At 48.9% G+C, this 12,520-nt stretch overlaps 1 protein-coding gene across 2 annotated transcripts; it reads right to left on the reverse strand.

Moving 5' to 3' along the window:
- Positions 1-9,539: 9,539 nt before the first annotated feature.
- Positions 9,540-12,103, reverse strand: LOC144146864 (uncharacterized). 2 transcript variants are annotated; one of them, XR_013317744.1, is made up of 2 exons: positions 11,972-12,103; positions 9,540-10,992 (listed from the first exon to the last, which is right to left on the reverse strand). XR_013317744.1 is itself a non-coding variant. In XM_077678824.1 (2 exons), the coding sequence occupies exons 1-2, from the start codon at positions 11,763-11,765 to the stop codon at positions 10,610-10,612; spliced, it is 420 nt and encodes a 139-aa protein (XP_077534950.1). In that variant the 5' UTR covers positions 11,766-11,853; the 3' UTR covers positions 9,540-10,609. The 2 variants fall into 2 exon arrangements, 1 of the variants encoding a protein (XP_077534950.1); XM_077678824.1 differs by lacking the exon at positions 11,972-12,103 and adding an exon at positions 11,729-11,853.
- Between the last annotated feature and the right edge of the window lie 417 nt (positions 12,104-12,520).

Consider the following 12,520-nt stretch of genomic DNA (forward strand, 5'->3'; position numbering starts at 1 on the left):
AGAACATCAAACTCCGCACAATGCAAGCAGTCGCCCTTCGTATTAGCAGTGCCAAAAGTTTTTAAATTACGCTAAATAACTGCAGAGTAATTACTTCTGAAAAAATTTCGATAAACCGGGAAGCTGCACACGTCAAGTATAGGTTGTATTCACTGGCGAGGCACGCATGCAGGCAACCATGTGTGTGCGCCGTCACTGGTTACGTCGGGCTCCGCGGAATTGCGGTACTTGTCCGTGCTAAGCACATGATGTGTGTCGGACGTTCCAAACTCTAATCCAGCTAACGCAAAGTAATGCCTTGAATCTAATGGGAGTGCGATTAATAACATCCCCGTTGACATCACCGTTGAGAATCGGGTTGAAACGGAGAAGACGACGAACGCCGGTGTTTATTTTTTTCTGCGGCGTGCGGGCGCGAAGGCACAAGCCGTGCCATGTCCATTGCGCTTCGGCCATTTCCGTGGCCGTTTCCAGCGTTGCCAAGTGAAGAAATTGACAGCTTAACTTTTCAGTGAACACCATCTATACCTATCATTTGGTCGGGCAACTGAATGGACGGACGGACGCACGGATGGACTTGATAAGCCAACAAAGTCTGTCGTCTTTAAAGATTTCCCAGCGCATCCGCCTCGACATCTAACCACGTCCTGCCACCTTGCGCATACTGCGCATTTTTACATTGCAAGAACCGACCTTTATCAAGAACCGACCTCCGTCGTGCAGTGGTAGCGTAGTGGACGAGCGGCGCCAAGAGAGTTGCCTCCGTTCCTAACGACGTAGAGCCGAGAGCAAAACTTTTAATGCATGGTGAGGAAAGAGCAGCGATTATACAAGTAGCAGCCCACTGGCATGCTTACAGAATGACAAATTGATTGATTGATTGTAGGGTTTAACGCGCCGACGCAACGCAGGCGATGAGGCGCGCCGTAGTGGAGGGCTCCGGATTAATTTTGACCACCTGGGGATCTTTATCGTGCGCCGAAATCTCGTACACACGGGCGTTTTTGCTTTTCGCCTCCATCAGAAAAGCGGCCACCGCGGCCGGCAATCGAACCCGCGACCTCGTGCTCAGCAACGCAACGCCTTAGCCACTGAGCCACCGCGGCGGGTAGAATGACAAATTGAACGGGTGGAGGAACGCTCTTTTAAAGAGCCCGGGGCGCACTCATTGACTGGCGTATAGGTGAGCATTTAATAATAATAATAATAATAATAATAATAATAATGAAACTTCATTTCTGTTCCATGATATAAACCAGAAATCCCAATGGTCAACAGGCTTTCAGTGTCTTGCACACGGCTACAAAAAGTAGAAATACACAAAGCACTTTCCATAGGTCCCGTGATGCCTCCGGCAGAGACCGCGCACGCTGAGAAGGAGAGAGGGGGAAAGGAGGAGTCCCGCGTACATCCGTTGTTGGTAACGGTTCTCGCAACCGCCATCGCATTGAGGATCCGCGCGCGATGGACAGGCTGCGACATGTCGAAACATGTCGAAACTGTAGGGTAGGGGCGCCATTTAAATCCCCCTAGCGGTCTGTTTCGAAACCAGCCGTGGGAGTCGCCGGCCCGCTCCCCACTGTCGCCGCTGCTTTTGGGGCACGTTCGAGACTGAGATTTACCGTTTGCATGCGTTCTAAACATACCATAACGTGTAGAAATCACTCTGTTCGCAAATGTGGTGTATTTCCGAGACGGTAAACGTTTATGGAGCGATCTTAGTGTGGTACATTCGGTCTGCTGTATGAGCGCCAGGTGTGTGTCAAAGACCTATGTCGCGAAGTCGGGCATGGAACTGATTTTCACTGCCCTCAAATTTACTAACAGTGTCTCCGTAAGCAGCGTTTCCTCAGATGGTCATGATATCATATATGCCTATACACCATGATGTAAACCGGTTTTGTGCGTTTATATATTCCAGCGGAGCACTCATACCTGACAGCACGACAGTTACGATTTCTGATACAATACCGCGTACGTTGATCACTACCTTGGGCAAGCAATGCGACGTAAATTTCACGAATATTCTACGAAAGAAGTATGGTAAATAATACAAAAGTATGCTTGAGTCCGCACCCGACGAAGAATTCAATGCTGGGTCGTCTTGTCCCGAGGTGAGCGCCAGAAAACATTCATCATCTTCAACATATATCCTCCGTGACCAGCGCGGTGACGGGCTTACAAAGCAAGCCGCGTCCGCGACTAAACGCGTCTTCGAAACATTACACAGGGAGCCTGCAGAAACTAGCACAAACTTAAATCAGATGGCCTTATCAAATAGCACTCTTCCAGCGACACCTTTTATCATTGCGAACTTCCTGCCCTGTACTCTGAAAAATACGCCCACCGAGTGATCAGCTGTGCGTTGAAGTCGAAAAACACAAGAAAATTGAACGCGATTATTGCGTGTGTGATTACTAAAACGTTTATTCCTTGATTTTGTTCCGCTTTCGGATACAACGATAGCTAAGCGCCCCCCCCCCCGCCCCCCCCCCCCCCCCCCGCTCCCCGTACTGCGAAATAGCATAGCATCTCGCATCTACCTGGGTATGGTAAGCCCTCCCTGACTTAAGTTCAGACAACCGTCTTTCGCATTTCCTAAGCTGCACTGGGTTTTTTTTCATCCCCGTACGAGCTATTCTATTTCTTCCCGACTTGTATACATGTATTATTCCGGGGCTTTATTAACTTTCCGTGATTCTCGCTACAAGGCGTGATTGGGCCCACATTTATAGACACTTGCGCTATGCTTAATATTTTCGCGTGGCTTATATACGTTTAAAAGGCACAAGTGGTTGTCAAATAGTGGGATAATCACAGACAGATTTTTCTATTCGAAACGAGGCCGCATTCGTTGTACGCGCTGCAAGACGAATCCAAGCTCTCTCTGTGCTAGTACCACGTTTAAACGAGGCGACAGCAGAACTCATTTGTACCTGACGTGTTCGGAGGCTCAGTGATGATATGCTGCTGCCGTCGCTGACGCCCGAAAGAGCGGTCAGGAAGCGGGCAGAACCGCGTCCTAGGATAGCTTTTGTTGGCGTTTGAGCACGCTACCAAGCTGCGCTGCGCCTTAAACAGTCGCTTTGTCCGTGTACACAGTGCTAAAACCGAATATGTGTGTCAGCCCACCTAAACGGTTGCAAAAGGCGAAAAAGGTTAGAGAGAGCGAGACAGAGAGAGAGAGAGAGAGAGAGAGAGCAGTTTTGCGTGGCTCCTGGAGAGCCGTGCTGCGCATGCGCGAGGAGCATTGGATTAAATTGGATTGAAATGGATTAGACTGGATTGGAATAAATTGATTGTATCGCATTGGATTGGACTGGAATTTTACATACTGTACATACACGTTGTCACTCATTTACATGCGTGAGTGGGCAATGCCACGGGTGCTTTACGGTATACAGAACGATCCCCAATGCTTCGCCCACTCGTCATGATTCACTTCGTGGAGATGCGTGAATTTTTTTAAGTGCCCTAAACGTACTATTTGCTTACGGAAAATGCCATAACAAGTTATTTAGGGCGCGGAAAGGCAAAAAGAAGCGAAAGAGAAACAAAACGTAGCACGAGGAATATTTCAAAAAACTAATTGAATCTTACTTTGCACATCACTATCAACAGGTGACAATTAACGGTGTTGCTTCTGAATTAAGGCCTGTAAACACAGGAGTTCCGCAGGGCAGTATATTGGGTCCATTGCTTTTTAATTTTTATATCAGCGATGTTGTTAATATTGACGTAAATACCAAATCTGTCATTTATGCGGACGACATGAGCCTCTTTCTTACAGGAAAACACCTCGGCAACCTTATAGAAACTGGTAATGCGCTGCTAAATAAATTGGATGCTTGGAGCCAATTCCTTGACTATAAATGAAAAGAAAACGAAGGCTGTTCTGTTCCGTGCCATGCGAAAACCTGCTGAGATAGATGTCGAGCTGAGACTTGGGTAAAAAAATATTGAGTTTGTTCGGGTAGTAAAAAGTCTTGGGGTACTTCTAGAAGAGCACATGTCTTGGAACGACCAACTAGAAGCTGTTCTGAACAAACTGTCTAAAGCAGTAGGTATTATGTGTAAATTCAGATTTTTTCTCCCTAAAAAAAAATAAAACTGTTACTTTATAACTCCTTTTTTTTACCACGCCTAACGTACTCATATTTGGTTTGGGGTACAACAATTAAAAGCAACATAGAAAAATTGTTAAGAATTAAAAAAAAAGCCGTTCGTACAATTGTTATTGCCGCGTATGACGCCCATACGGAACCTATTTTCAAGTCCTTGAACCTATTACCTGTAACGGAACTTTACCACTCCACACTTTTAAAATGACACCAACTAGCTCTTAAGAATGATGACGCGTTCATAATACAACTTTCCGGGCTGAAGACAAAAGAACAAGTGCGAGAATTGCGGGTAAATGAACGTGGGAAATTCCAAGAGTTAGAACGAACTATGGGTACGAAATAATTCACTATCAATTACCTTCCATGTTAAATGCCATTGAGTCGTCTTGTAGCAATGTATAAGCGGTTATTTTACTCATCAAAGAGCGTTTTTACTGTTTTGTGTGCATTTTACTTATTTGCATTTAGCTGCTTGCTTGTTCAGTCTCTTTTGTGTTGATTTTGTTAATATTGGCGAATTGGTGTGCATTTGATGTGAATTTGGTGTGCATTTTACTTATTTGCATTTGGCTGCTTGCTTGTTCAGTCTCTTTATTGTGTTGATTTTTGTTAATATTGACGAATGCCGCTTGCCGTCTGTTGCACCGGGGGGGCTGGGGCTGGACAAGCTGTTTTTACGGCTTTTTTCCCCGGCTCTCTTTGCGCGAAACTGATTTGTTTATTTTTTTTTTGTTTGTGCAAGAATAAAAATCAAATCAAAAATTAAAAATCAGCCAGCCAGCGCTCATCCCTCAAACACCGCGGAGAAGCGGCGGCAGGCGGCGCAGCTATCGCAAAGCTCGAGGCGTATACGAGCTGGCTTCCCCGCCACGCACAAAACTTTTCCGCAATGCACCAAACATGGATCACGCACCCACAGGGTAACGGCGAAGAAGGCGTGTTCGGCCAACAGCACCAAGGAGATTGGAAGCAGTGTAGTATGTGTGGAGATAAATGTACACGTGGCGAAGACTCGAACTGGAGGGAAGATAAGGAGGGAAAACGTTAATTTATTGAGCATAAAAGTCAAGTAAGCCGCGAGCCAGCGCAGCAGCCTAGCTGGGCGCACGCGATGAGGGTTCCTGGTCCACGCACCGTGAGCTGGCCAGCTCGCGCTCCCACTGCTCAGGGGAAGGGGAACGAAGGGGGTTTGGCGCGGCATTCCCCGACTAGGTGGTAGGTGGTGTTCGGGAGGGAGCAAGAGGAGCAGTTGCAGGGGTAAGTGGAGGAGAGAGAGAGAGAGAGAGAGAGAGAGAGAGAGAGAGAGAGAGAGAGAGAGAGAGAGAGAGAGAGAGAGAGAGAGAGAGAGAGAGAGAGAGAGAGAGAGAGAGAGAGAGAGAGAGAGAGAGATAGCATGGAGAGCCGTGCTGCGCATGCGCGAGGGAGCATTGCGTAGGATCAGATTAGATTGAATTTGAATTGGATTGGATTGGATTGGATTGGAAATCGTTTTAGCAGCAGTAAGCACTGTAAGCACTCTCACGGGTGATTTACGGTAAGAACGATCCCCAGTGCTTCGCGCACTCGTCATGATTCACTTCGTGGAGATGCGGGAAGTGAAAACTGTGCCTTCAATCGAAGGACACCGCACTGCCCCAGTGTGATGCGCTAGGCCCGTGAAGACCAACGCAGGGACCCTCACGCAGTTGGCGGTTTTCTAATTAGAGTTTTATCTATCAGTAAAACTATTTCTTTGCGTATATAGTTTTTACAAAACGTGGCTTCAAGAGTACACTTCAATGAACACATTATCACTTCTCCCAACTTTGATATTCCCCTCTCTACTTCACAGTTTTTAGTACAACAAAATTATAGAGGAAAGTGCCCGGAAGTCAAGCAGGAGCCCGCAGTTTGGGTGCACCTTGGCTGAGCAGCCTTCAAGGATGGCATTACCCAAGGTGTTACAAAAATGTGTTGTGAATCAGGCCCTTCGTTTGTCGACCCGTCTCTTCGGTCGCTACAGAAAACAAAACAGAATGGTCTCTGGAGAAGATCGGTTTGTATTTGTAATGGAAGGAAACGAACTGAGGCCATGCGATGATGCTGTGCCGGCGAGACTCTATAGTTCATAGCGCAAGCTGCATGCAGCACTGTGGAGGCTACAATGTTGTGAACAGTCCGCTCACTGAGGGCGCCTTACTCACCGCGAAGGAAGTGACAAAAGGCGCCGATTCCTTGCCGTTCCACCTGCCAAAATGGGAGACTCCTTGTGGCCTCCACAACGCTGCACGTAGCTTAAAACGCCCAGGAAAGCAAAATAAACACACATAAAACATAACAACAGAAATAAAAATACGTGCGTTTCCAAAAACAACCACCACTTGTAAAATTAGCTATCGTAGTTTTCTAAAAAAAAATCAAATACGGGGGATTTTTTTTAAACCCCTACCCTTACCCAATAACACGGATTACTAAAGATTTCCAGCACGAGGAATACGACAACAAAATAGTAGGGTTAATTTAATTGTACTATCTCATGAAAATACACACGAGATGCATGTTTCCAGGAGACAAGAGAGAGACAAAACATTTTAATGAGCTCAAATGTGAGAGTGGAACCCTAGTCCGGGAATCCATGCGTTGCCCTCGCCGTCTTGGCCCGTGTCACCAGGAGAGTCTGGTCCTCCGGTTGACAGCTGGTCAACAGTGTCTCCCACAGCTCAGGAAAGGAACAGGTGGAGAGGGGTGGTAGGGCTGAGTTGTGAGCGCATTCCACAATTATATGCTGGAGGGTACCTAGCTGTGGACAAAACTTGCATAGCGCGGAGTACTGTGTGGGAAACAATAAATTCATTCGAACCGGGTGAACGTACGTGTATGCTTGTAATTGTCGGAGTGTTATTTCCTCAGTTTTGCTGAGGGATGGGTGAGGGCACGGGAATTTTTGTCTGGTGGTCCGGTAAAATAGGGTAATTTCTTGATAGGTGAGAAGTGGCGTCGGAGCTGCGGTGACCTCTGGGGCTCGGTAGGCCAGTTCGCGAGCCTGTTGGTGGGCGAAGTTGTTGCCCGTTACAGAGGCATGGGCAGGTGTCCAAACGATCGCCACTCGGTGAGAGGGACGGTATCGCTGAAGTAACCGCCGGGTCGTTGGTGCAACCCTCCCTGAAAGGAAACTGCGGCAGGCTGCTTGAGAGTCAGTGATGACTCTGCTGGAACATTGGATGAGGGCTAAGGCAATGGCGAGTTCTTCGGCGTCTCGTGGGGATGTCGTAAGGATGGATGCGCATGAAGTTAAATGGCTTCTGGTTGTTGTCACTGCAACCATGGTTTGGTTGTCAGCGTAGCTCGCCGCATCGGTGTAGGACACGTCAGAGCGATTGCCATATAAGCGTTCGTGGGCTTGGCTGCGGGCGGTCCTGCGCTCGGGGTGGAGGTCGGGGTTCATATTCTTTGGTAGGGGTCGTACAGAGATATGTTTACGCCACTCGTCTGACAAAGGGGCCAGGTGGGTTTGTTCTGCACAGGGCCAGTTGATACATTGCAGAACAAAGCGGCCTGCCGGAGTGTGTGTCAGACGGAGGCGCTGGCTTGCGAGATGACCTTCAATGAGTTCCTCAATAGTGTTGTGAAGACCCATTTCAAGAAGCTTGGTTGTCGATGTACTCATAGGGAGCCCGAGTGCTTGTTTAAATGTCTTCCGAATGATCCTGTTTAGTGCTTCAATGTCGGATTTGGTTAGGGCCATGTATGGAGCGACATAGGTGAGGCGAGAAACGACGAAAGCTTGAATTAGTCTCATTGTGTCCTTTTCTTTCATTCCTCGATGCCGGTTAGTGACCCGCCTAATCATATGCACGACTTGAGCTGACATATTACGCAGTTTTGAAAAGGCAAAGTCGTTTCGGGTATTGGCTTGGATGGTAAGGCCTAATATCTTGAGTGAGTGGCTAGGTTTGATCGAATGGCCGCAAGAGATATTTCGATGGGCTCGACGTGGTGTCGTGGGGGGTGTTTCCGGATGATGACAAGTTCTGATTTTTGCGGTGAACAATGTAAGCCACAAGCCTGGGCGTAATTATTGACTTCTTCGGCTGCACTCTGCAATGTGTCCTGCAGCCCACCGAGAGAGTCTGTGTCAGTCCAGAGGGTGATGTCATCTGCATACAGTGCGTGGTGCTTCACGATTTAAGTGAAACACTTTAATTGAAAACGCTGTATGGGAAGAAAGCGGCAAAGCCATTGGTAGCTAAACGAGGCCTGGACGAACGCCCTGGAGAGTTACTGGGTTTTGTGTGTTACGTGCGCACAGTCCAAGGTTGATGAATACGCCCGAAGAAAAAGACCAGCTGTAGCGCATGCCAGAATATTTATTTTTATTCACTTATTCACATACCCTAAGGGCTCCAAGGGGTATTGCATGAGGGGGGGGGGGATTTAAACAATATTTAAAACAGCAGGGAGAAAATGCATGCGCAGGAAGAGGCTAGAGCACTGCACGGGCCCGGGCCGGCCCAAAAGCCCGGGCCCGACCCGGCCCGCGGGCCGGGCCGCCCGAAGTCGATTATCGGCGGGCCCGGGCCGGGCTCGGGCTTGAATTCATAGGCACGGCCGTTAATAGGTCCTACGTGAAGTGTAGAAAAAAGCATCAAAATGAATATTCTTGGTTTATTTTTGCGCGCTCCTTGCTGTTAGTTGTACGCATTGTTTTAAAAACGTGTTTTGCTAGGTCTGATGGTCACTATACTGTAATTTTAGTGACATTTCTTGTACTGCATCAAGATTTTATATTTTGGTGTATAACATACCAGAGAGACGATTACAAGGAATGCCCAAGAGGGGAAGGAATTAATCCAGACATCCTGGAGCTGTGCACCTATGTCTATGTATGTGCACGTGTGTTTTAGATGTCGCACCAATCAAAATGCGGATCAAAAAAATTTCAGCAATACCACTTGTGGCCGAGACAACCAAGTGAAGTTGCCAAGAGTGTGGTCATCAAAGATGATGGTGTCTCTCGTGTAAGAATACGAGCTATTATTACGCCGATTTGGCGTGAACTGCAGACGGTGAAAGCTAAACTACGTGCACTTTTAAACCCTTATTTTTTGCGTTTCAGTTCATGACGTGCTTGTACAGACTAGATGCTCCGTCTGATCGCCCGGAATATAATAAACAAACTTTATTCAGCGTCAAAGACCGGGCCTGGTCACACACGCGCGGGCCCTCCCTAGGACAAAAAATAAATTACCGGGCCGGGCCGGGCCTGGGCTTGAGATGGCAGGCCCGGGCCGGGCTCGGGCAAGGCTCACTTATGAATGCCCGGGCCCGGGCCCGGACCGGGCTCGGGCTACGTGTTACGGACCCGGGTCGGGCTCGGGCTTTGCGAAGCGGGCCCGGGCCGGCCTCGGGCCTTAAAATCAGGCCCGTGCAGTGCTCTAAAAGGGACATCGTGGTGAAGTTGAACGCATAACAAGGCGGGTTTAAAATCGGGTCAAAGTCGCGTATATTCAACAGTGACTTTCAACATTGAACAATCGCTTACAATCACTGCACAATTCTTGAATCGAGATAAACAAAAAGGGCTTTCTGAAATGAAGCATGCAGGTTTCATTCTGGTAACGCATTCCATTCTTTGACAATAAATTCTTTATGAGAATACACAAAGCGTTCATTAAAGATCATTGCCATTTCCACCGTAAGTATACGTACACACGGGAAGAAAAAGACGCGCATTTCTGCGCTTGTGTAAAAAGTTGTGGTTGATCCCTCTTCCATAGGAATCGGTAAAACACGAAAGTGAAAGGGGCCTTCACAGGAGCAGTTGCATGTTAAAGGAACCTTCTTCATGTGCGAAGGGTTCGCGAGCCTGACTCCGCCATGACGACGTGACGCCGACACGAAAGAAACAAAAAAATAACCGGTTTATTCCGGTACAACAAAACCGAAAGTGACATACACAGAAACAGCAGCTTGAAACACAACGGTGATGGGAACCACGCCACAGCGGACAGTGCCTCTATTCACGCGCGTCCCCCGAACATGAAGGCGCTGCATCGAGACGCCAAATGTCGGCGCTCATTAGCGTCATGACACGTACTTCGTCTCACCTCTCCTAGACGGCAGTACCATCTGAAGGCGTCATAGAGAAGGACATAAGACGCGTTTGTAGAGCTGCTCACGTCTCCGCTGATAGCGCAGTCCGTAGAGCGCCACGCACCTCCCGTTGCGGCGAGAAGGCTCGAGAGGGCATGGGCTCGAATCCGGGTGCCACAGCGTCAATGGCACTTTTTCTGCCGGCGTCACTTCCGTGACGGATATGACGTGAGAGATCTTGGTGTACCCGGGCATAAAACACTTTCGTGTTAAAAATGACGAGGAGGCACACAACGTTTATTTAATATTTTCTGCCAAGCTTAGGATCTCTACTGGCATGGTATAGACGGAATGACCAGCATGATTCCCTCTCGCGTTGTAAATACAATCTCGGCTATGTGCACGAAGTCGCGTCAAAGTGAAAGCGTGCTGGCTCCCGTCTCCTCATCCATTGCCGCGTCGGTCGCGTCCGAATGGTTCGACGCGGTAACCTGCAGACTTTCCGTCGTCGTCGTGGCGCCGCGGTTTCCACGACCACTCCTTGGCGGCGAAGCGATCGGTGCAGCATGGCGGCGGCGTCCAGCCGACAGCGCCCTCTGCCCACGCCCAGATCCGGGGCCACGTTTCGAAGCGGGACCGAAGCCGTGATTGGAGCCAGCTCTGGCACCGGGAGCGGGGGACGAATGGTCGCGCACGGGCACCTTGTCGAGCCACGTGTGGTTGACGTTCAACACGCCGGGCTGGTCAGTCGATTGGAAGAACTCGCTCACCGTGGTCGTCGGTTCGTTCCCAGCTGCTGCGGGGAAAGAAGACATGTGCACGAGTTGGGCCGGAACAAGGCTGAGCAGTATTGACCTTTTCGCAAACACAATTGTTATCGGAGGCTAAGCCCATCTTGTTTCACCATAGGCTCTTCCCTTTGCTCTTGATATGTCTAAACGTATAGATCTAATTCCTCATTGAACGAATGATGGGAACTGTATGCATTTGCCGCCGGGATGCCAGCAGCTTTGTAGCCAGAAATATTTCGCCAGCATGCCCATTACAGCCGCCACTGCGTTGACGGCAGTTGCTATTGACGCCGAGGGCGAGAGTTCTAGCAGTTCGACTGTTCTCTCGTTTAAGTAGTTACCGTGTTTACCGGGGCCCGACTGCGCCTGCGCGCGCGGAAGAGCGAGGAGGAAGGGCGAGGAGGCGCACCCCACCGTGACGAATGCACGGGCAAGGCGACGGCCGGCCCGCGGAACTAATCCACCCCACCACGACGAATGCGCAAGTGCCCGGACGGGTCCCGGTCAACTCAGTAACCACGTACAACACGGAACATACGGACTCTCCAATGCTCGTCAGGTTCTGCTTTTCACCTGCTCGTTTAGGAGAAAGGTGGGCGAAAGGGCATACACGGCTCAAAAAATAAAATTTAGCCCCCTCTTTCAGTGTCTGCGCGCAGAAAAAGTTAAAATTGTGAAGTATAGCTACAGCACTGTAATCTGTTACCGGTAGCCCAGATTTGAGTGATAGCATATACTTACCTAGCTTCTGGAAACGATCTGGAACAAGTGAACACATATTCAGTGAAACTGACGCATGGGCTGCTCAAGACACATGATAAGTGCAGAGTGCACACACAAAAGGAATAGTAGACAAAAGCATCAGGAATAAGTGGCGAACACTTGCAATCAAGTATAACCAAACAAAGCTGTAATTTCTCTTTAGGAGAAAGACGAATGCTCTGTGGTGGTTGCTGTGAACTAGCGCCTTTCGTTTACGGTTACCTCGTTTTCGCCCGACCCTCCATTCTGCCGTCTGCTGCCTGAATTCTTGCTCACAAATAATCTTTTCTTGCAATGCAATCCGAAAACATTAAGGCAGATTGGTACGTCACTGTGTCTCGTATGTGGAACGCACGCCTACATGGTTACGGCCCTGCGTGCCGCTCGACTTTTAGAGGTAAAACCCTCGCCACCCCTCGTGTGATCTGGGCTTCTTCTCAACCAAACTGCACAAGCGCTCGCGCTACGAGGCGCTCGCCCAGGAAGGAGTGTGTTCACGCGATCCATTTTACGTTGAAACGTTGAACAGCTTGTTAAGATTAACGCTTGTGACAGCGAAGGTATACTAAGAGTTCTATGTTGGCAACATTGAGTGAGCTTTGGGACTCGCACGAAACGGAAAATCCAGTGGAAGCGTCTGCCGGTATAGCTCTGCTAGTATGTGCTGCTCTATGAGTTTGTAACACTGAGTTTGGGGACTCACGGTAAAGCACGGGGTATGCGTTGGCTAGTACATGTGCACTTCGGCGCGCATGAGCTGTTGGCACTCGT

This window comes from Haemaphysalis longicornis, unplaced genomic scaffold (assembly GCF_048455015.1).
Source record: "Haemaphysalis longicornis isolate Haplotype H1 unplaced genomic scaffold, Haemaphysalis longicornis Haplotype H1 scaffold_7, whole genome shotgun sequence".
Classification (NCBI taxonomy): domain Eukaryota; kingdom Metazoa; phylum Arthropoda; class Arachnida; order Ixodida; family Ixodidae; genus Haemaphysalis; species Haemaphysalis longicornis.